The 8,403-nt window shown below is 31.4% G+C and overlaps 1 protein-coding gene across 1 annotated transcript in view; it reads left to right on the top strand.

Annotated features, from left to right (window-relative positions):
- The window catches only part of LOC106681790 (ionotropic receptor 75a), a 30,548-nt gene that overhangs the window by 7,216 nt on the left and 14,929 nt on the right, over nt 1–8,403 (top strand). The window contains exons 2-5 of the mRNA XM_067046292.1: nt 55–200; nt 853–1,170; nt 3,291–3,406; nt 6,548–6,715. Of these exons, the coding sequence (XP_066902393.1) occupies nt 55–200; nt 853–1,170; nt 3,291–3,406; nt 6,548–6,715 (748 nt within the window). The remainder of the gene's footprint in view (nt 1–54; nt 201–852; nt 1,171–3,290; nt 3,407–6,547; nt 6,716–8,403) is intronic.

The following is an 8,403-nucleotide window of genomic DNA, read 5'->3' on the forward strand; positions in this document are numbered from 1 at the left end:
TTTATTATTACTATGAAAAGATTTTCTTATTTTTTACCTTTAATCTTATTTCAGCTGTGAAAGTAAACGTTATGAAGGAAATGTCAGATAGATCCTTTTTGCTGTCTTTTTCGGTTGATTCAATTCGAGACAACCCAATAATTAGAACAGGCACTGTTCTTGATATTTCATGTCATAACACTTCACTAATTTTACAGATGGTAAGTGGTTTTTATTATGATTGAAAAATTATGAAAGGTTAAATTAGTTAAATGAAGCCATATATGCAATAATGAATCAATCAAGATTTTTCTGAACAGTGTTCTCTAAATTTTATGAATCTTTTTCTTTATAAATGTATATTTGTGCTAATGAGTAGATTCTCCACATGTTCGTATCATGTCATAATATCACTTACAGCAAATTTACTTGATGTGTATATATGTATACAGTTGTAAATAACAATAAATAAATTATAAAAAAAAAAAATATTTGTGCTATGCTAAAACAAAACTGTATTACTAAAAGTAATTTACAACCATTTAATATTTATTTACACCCTTCCTAAACTAAAATCTGGCGGTTAAACGTGATCCTGAACATATCACCTCCGTGTATATTTTGTTCAAGAAACATTTCCTTACAAAGGAATACCTGCTCCTTCAAGGGTTGTAGCGGCACAGATTTTCATTTCTTCACTTTACATATTATCCTTCTGTGTTAAACTTGCCACACTTCAGAAAATGTCTAAACGCGTCTTCGGGTGTTTGTGGTAAAATTAAAGTTTTTAAAAAGTTAGACCTATAGCTAATAAAACCCAATTTCTTGAAATCGCCGGATTTATATGGATAAAATTAATTTAATTTGTTTTAGATGTCAGCAAGGAAAATGTTCAACTCTGACATGGAATGGCTCTTAATGGAGGAAGTGAACACAACTGAATCCTTTCAACAAACTTTGCAAAATGATGTATTGAAAGACACACTAGCACTTCCCGGTAGCTGTGTGACACTTGCTCAATTTTCTGAAAATGAGAGAAGAGTTAAATTCTATGAGGTTTATCGAACAGCAATTTGGGAACCGATGAAGTTCAGATTTCTCACAGATTACTTTATGAATGGTTCAAAGGAATTCTCTTTTCGAAGAGGTTACAGGTCTTTCGAAGGTGTTGTTCTTAGAACTGCTTCGGCTGTAAGTTTGGGTATATCAAAGATAGAATCCATACCATAGGGTATATGCATGATTTTATTTTTTCATCATTCCACACGTATTGACAAAATAGTTAGCAGAAAACTAAAGTTAAAATGATCTTAACGATCATTAGTTAAAAAGATATCTATTTTCTTCCTAGTGAGTACGCCGTATTTGATATCAAACGTTACACCTTGGGGATCGCTTCATCTCTGCATACAAACTAGATCTGGTCGATTTTTCAATAATGTATTCATGAAATAAATTAAAGGGTAATTTCATTGAATAATCATCATTTGATCGAATATTCTGAATTCTACCAGCATTTATTTATTTTTTTTAATAATCATTAATGTAAATAAAGCATTCTATTTCTTATACGGTTGTTTCTGAAATGATTATCAAAACTGATAATTATCTGAGATAATTGTAATTATTGATAATTGCTGTTTCATTTTTTTAAAATTATATTATTCCACAGAAACAAAAAATAATTATTTCCAAACAACTAAATTTCTGAAATAACGTTTTAAAATCTATGACTACTGAAGATGCACATAATACTAATCGTTATCTAGATAAATCCGTCCAGTAACTCCTCCCCCCTCCCTCCCCTTCAAAAACTAAATCAGTTTTAACACAATTCGACCATCTACATTTCGGTTTACTCATCGGTTTAGTATTTATTAACATTTTAGGGATCCGTTCGTTACTAAGCCACACAACCTCACACGCACATCTTATACGTAATGCTAAAACCTGAATTATATTTATTGGGTGGAGTTCCCTTAATTCAGCATTGAATAGCCCTCTAAATTCTCGCGTTTATTCATCTTTTTTCAGTCTCAATATTTTAGGATATACTTTATTTTCAAAAACTTTAAGGCGTAGTTCTTCCCTTAGTGTAAGAGGCCACGTTTCACTGTAGATTATACAACAATAATTTACTAATATTGCATCAACTGTCTTAGCCTCTGACATGGTTTGAAATGTTGACAGTATTGTAAAAGTAGGTTTGAAGTGATAGTCGACAGTACATATTGAGGCTATGAAGCTACTGTCACGATAAAACAGTATAACCACCAGGATATAAATTGCATTAGAGTTGCCATTATAGCATTTACTGTTGACTATCTAAAATGGACTTTAATCAACTTCTTGTTGTCAAAATTATGTATATTCAGAAACAAATATTCTATGAAATACTTTTTACATCAATCATGAAATAACTTTGATTAGTAAAAAATATCACTTAACAAATAAGATATGAGTAAAATTATAAAATAAATAATTTCAAAAATAAATCGTACAAGTTTTTATTACTTCAAACAATTCTGCACAGGAACGCTATTAACACGACCTTCTAGTTCGTGTCCTTCAACTGCGTATGCTATTTGTAATTATTAATAATTTCTTAAACTATTAGATGAATATCAGTCGGCAAATTTTAAAAATTGGCCTACACAGAATAATCTATTACTTGGAATATTAATCTTCGAACAGAAAAAAACATCGCAATCAGGGAAAAGGAAATAAAGAACATAAATAAAGTTATTGCAAAGTATAATAAAGTTTTGCTTAGTTCAAAATTGATAAGATTAGGTCTGTGCCAGCAACCACTGCACAGTACAGGTTTGAGAGGCAAAACATGTTCCGTACAGTTCTGGACAGTTTTTACATAGCATGCCTGTAAGGGATTTTGCGTTTCGAAACCTGTACTGCGCAAGATCTGTACAATTCTTTGACCGTACGTCCCTTTTCCATGTAATAATATGAATCGGCTAATTTAGACAATAAGGATTAATAATAACAATAACTCGATAAATAATTATGTTTAGAAAAATAATGCTTAAGATATCCGTTTCATGAATAAAATAAGGTTATTGATTATAATTATATTCGATACATTTATTTTTTTATATAAATAGTGAATATTTTAAGCATTGTATAATCTAATATAAACTATTTTTTAAAATTAGTATTCATTTTAATAGCTTATGATGTTCTGATCATAACTTTCATAAATAAATGCTGGAATTCTCCCAATTGTTCAGTATGACTAACTCAGTTAATTACCTTCTTTTGATTTAGAGAATTGTAATGACTATGATGATTTTTAGGTCCTCTATCCAGGATTGTTCCTTGGTTGGGAAAGTCAGGAGCTTAAGGAAGTGGACACCATTTCCAAAGCTGGCTATGCATTTATGAAAGATATTGCAGATCATCTTCAATATAAGTATATTTAAATTATTTTAATGAATAGAACTGATTATTAATTTATTAGTAAGGCGATACAGCAATTTTTTTTTAACAAGCAAACTCTTTTTCTTCTCAGCTCTATTTCCATCGAGGAAAATTGTTAATAGGAAAAATGGGCGAATCAATGAGGGGTTAGATTCTAAAAGCAATCAAGTTAATTTTCTAATTTTTATTTTTTTATAAAAAGAAGATTATACGGGTGCGGTTAAAAACGAATATCAAATAGTAATTAAACTATTTAATATAAGCCAACATTTCGCTCCACTTTGCAGGACTTCATCAAGCCTAAAAACGATACAAAGCAATAAAATAAAGTAACAAAGTAAAAGAATAGATAGAATGAAAACATGAAATAAAAGTAAATTAAGGTGTTACTATATATGATTTGAAATATGTCAAAAATTATTTAAAAATGAACAAAGAAAATTAAACAAAATAGAAATAAGATATATAGTGAAAAATACAAATAAACAAGAATCGCAAAAAGTATTAGAAAAAAGAAGACGAAAATAATTACAATTAATGAATAGAAGTCAAGAAAACAGGATCAATGAACAAAATAGGACACCCACCTTCTTTTTTTTATTAATATAAGGCAATCCATGCGGTAGTAATCTACTGGTGACCAACCTATTCTGACTCTGGTGGGTGGGGGTGGGGAGGGTCAAGTTTATCTTTTTGTGTGACCACTACTTAATGAAAAAAGTCAACGCCTCAGGCCGGATTCGAACTAGCACCACCCGCAGATTTCAGACCGATAGACCTGCGCCTAACCATCACAACTACGGACGGGACATGGATACCCACCTTAGTAAAAGCAGGTAAGTACAATGATGAAGCTGAAAGTGGATGTGAAGACAGACAGTATGGAGGAGTGGGAGGGAAAGGCGGTTAACTAATTCATTGCATTTGAAAGCAAAAAGATATGAAATAATGTTAATATTATTATCTTTTCTTGACCGTCTTCTTTATGGCCAATCAACGATGTTCCAGTTATTTTTTTATTTAATGTTGGTATTAGATTATCATGGAGTAAAAGATTTTTTTCAAAAACCGTTTAATCACGTGATCGTATCAAATTATAAACTAAGCTTTTTAAAAAACTATTTTGTTGCTGAATACTACAATCTTCTAAGGACAATACGAATAGCAATATTAAAGTTCTGATTTCTAATATCTGTATAGTACATAAACAAATACGAAAATATAATAAAAATCTAATGCAATTCACGAAAACATTTAAGTTCGGTTGTACTTTTTTTCCGGCCAAGAATACCAAAAGCATTTTTTATCACAAAATATAAACTTTATTACAATTATTGTTATACTTAAATTTCACCCAAATTCATCTGTTAGACTATTTTCACGAAGATAGGTCTTATCTCATATCAAATAACATTTAATTGTAAATAAGTTTACCGAGTTCCATCAAAATCGTTGGAATAGTTTTTTATAAAATCCTGAAAAAAAAAGTGTGAAATCGATTGTATAAGGTTACCCTTCAGGTAGGCCGATTTAAATGAAAATATTTCAGTGATTTTATAATCGCAAATTTTGATTTATTCTTAGTTATACGTTTATTGTTGCCCACGCTCAGCGGAGAAGGGGGTGAGTTAAAGTCAAATAAAAAAAAAAATATAATCTCAAAAGGAAAAAACAAAACAAAACAATAAAGAATAAATTACTCCTCAGGCGTCACGTTATTTTTCTTGGAAATAACGAAAACCCCGAAGCATTATGCCACAATATATCTAAAATACACCACTATATAAACAATTGTTAAATATGACCACTGGTGAATATCTTTACATGTAGGTAACAGGAAACCTAGGGGTGTTACCTTCCCACCTGTTGAATTATCGTAATATTCCGTGAACAACAAAAAAAAAAACATAAGTAAATTAACAAGTTGAAAGCAGAGAAAGAACAACAGAATTATATGTACAAAAGTTTATTAATAAGAAAAAAAATATATGTACAGGGAATAAAAAAGGAAAAAAAAAAAGAATTTTTATCAATTAATAAAACAATTAAAACTTATAGGTTGACTTAACCTTAATAACTATATTTACATTATTATCCAAAAGAGCATAAAAGTGAATATAAAATAAAAAAAACAAGATAAAATTTAGTTCAAACCCCACGTAGTCCTCCACTTCTAATGTTAATGATCGCCAATGAAGTAAACACCATAATTTTGAAAAACAAAACATATGACAACATTTCTCACATGGTGATATTCCGGTTCAAACCATAAAGACAGAGGGCCTTTAAACTATTAACACTTCACATTGAACAATCGTAACGTGTTCCAAAATGAAACTGCCACTTTCACAAAACCAAAACACTCGTCTGAACATAAGAGTTCCCAGAATCAAACTGTCGCCTTCACTCAAACAAAACCCACTCGTCTCAAACCTATCGCTGGTGTTTTGTTTTCACCATGACAACCGTAACACCTCTTGTCTGAACAGATCTAGCCAGTGTTTTTATTTCACCATGGCAACCGTAACAATGTCCCAGGTTTACTATTGCCCTAAATGTGTAATTTTAGTTTCGTATTACTTTTCGTTTTTGAGCTAGGCTGTTCACACACACAATCGCCATTATGCGAAACTTTATTATCTGAACTAACGTGAATTCCATCGAAAACCGGAATTCGAAATTTTGCGCGGTCGCAATACTACCCTTTAGTGTATATTGGTAATAGGAAAGTAATTAAAAAAAATAAAATTGACAAAAAGTTCATTGATATTGAAATGACAGAAAAATATATAATTAAAGAAAATATATTAACATCAAAACAGTCATAAATGTAATAACATTAATAATTACACATACTTCATTCACAAAATAAATTTTGTTATATCTGATGCGTTTCTTCGTTTCGTGGAAAATTGGTTAATCAATATTTTATAATAATTGCACTTACATTTTGCACGCGACGGTTATTTTGACTCTGAGACACTTGAACTTCATATTTCCCTTGAAAAATCTGATACAAAACTTTTGACAATCGTAGTACTCCCGTTACTATTTATTTAATACGCTATAATAACAACGCTATGAATACTCTTTGAAAACTATTTTTCTGATTATATATTTTATCTGACTAAAGTTACACCCTCTTGTTCCTGGACTTCTATGGCTACGAGACGAATGGTTCGTTCAATGGCATAATGGGCTACATGCAACGAGGCGACATCGATGTGGCAGCTAACGGGCTAATGATGAACCAAGAACGCATGCCATACGTTGATTTCGTCGGAGACATCCTTGTCTTAAGGTATACTGTATGCTGTATATAAATTATAGTTTTTATTTTAATGGATAATGTTGGATTTAATTTATAAATACAGGTATTCATTAGAGCTGATAGGTTATAATTAATGCTTAGTTTTTATTTAAAGTTTATACTACATTATCTTAAGAGGGTGTAAACTAGCTTTAGAATCATTAGCGTGCTTAAAGAAGCATCAGCTTTTGTGGGTCCCAGGTCACAAGAGAATCACAGGTAATGAAAAAGTTGACCAGCTTGCTAGAAACGGGGCTGAGCACCCTCCTATAGGACCAGAACCATTCCTAGGCATCTCTAAAAGGCATCAGAGAAAAGTAGTTCTTGACTGGATATAGAAGAAAGCAGGTAAGGAGTGGAGGGACTGTATGGGACTGAGACAGGCCAAGATTTTAATAACTAAACCCTATACTCTAAAACTAAGTGGCTGCTAGGCCTAAACAGAAACGAACTCCGATTATTAATAGGAGTTCTTACAGATCACTGCAGGCTTAAAAGACATCTTAAGATATGTGGAGCAGTCCATGATGAAACCTGCTGCTTATGCGGACAGGTCCCAGAGACAGCCTTACATTACATAGCAGATTGTGGTAGGTATGCGTCACTAAGATACAGGATTTTAGGCTCTGATAGAATTACAGGAAAAGAGGCTTCCTCTATGGATTGGGAGTCCCTTTTGACTTTCATTAGAGAATCAAAAAAGTTCGACATAGAGGAATAAGATAAATTAACGAGGCATTCCATTGGTTTGTCTTGGGGTAGGCAAAAAGGACCACTAGGCCCACGTGCCGGACTTGTTCCCCCCACCATTACCAGTACCAGTACATTATCTTACTACTTAATACTTCGCTATTGCTATATTTGAGATTTTATGAACACAACTGATAGTTTGATTTATATCATTGTATTTAGTTAAATTCAAAATATACGTATAATTAATTAATATGATTTGGTTTCATAAATTAAACCAATACATGCGATAAGGAATGAAAAAAATTTCAACACGGCTCAACCAATCTACACCAAACTTAGCAGTGGTTTAGGGCTCCATAAACTACACCATAGGACAGAAACCAGGTCTAATTAAACGAATTAGAACCAGAGATATAAAATAAAACGCGTGAATTTGTTTTCCCTATTTGAAACTCATATTTCGAAAAAAAGGTGGGGAGGACATTCAGCTTTGTAACGGTTCTATATACTCAGGAATTGGATATAATGCAGAGGAGTTATGGACGATTAGATGAACTATACTTACCGGAAGAAAAAAAAAAAGCCTTGAAATAAATCGACGTGGAAAATTTCTAATTTTCAATTTCTTTGAGAAATGGTATTTGGTAGTTTGAGACGACACTAAAAGCGAATATAATTTATTTGTTTTTTATTAAAAAAAAAATTTATCGACCTACTTTACCCCAAGCCACACCATATTTTTATAACTTTTCGTAAATATAATATAGCTTAATAGAATCAGTAATGCTTTTTTCTTATTCCTCGGAAAGAGACAAATCGATTGGTGTACAAATAACAATGAAAAACTCATACTTTCTGAGCTACAAACCGAAAACGCATAATTTTGTTCATAACTTTTTGCTATTCGAGAATTCGGAGATTTCATTATCTTTAAAACTTCATGTAAATCGGTCTAGTAATTCAAAAGTTTATTTGACAAAGATTCC

Source organism: Halyomorpha halys, unplaced genomic scaffold (genome assembly GCF_000696795.3).
Source record: "Halyomorpha halys isolate HHAL.00 unplaced genomic scaffold, Hhal_1.1 Scaffold365.1, whole genome shotgun sequence".
In the NCBI taxonomy this organism is placed as follows: Eukaryota; Metazoa; Arthropoda; class Insecta; order Hemiptera; family Pentatomidae; genus Halyomorpha; species Halyomorpha halys.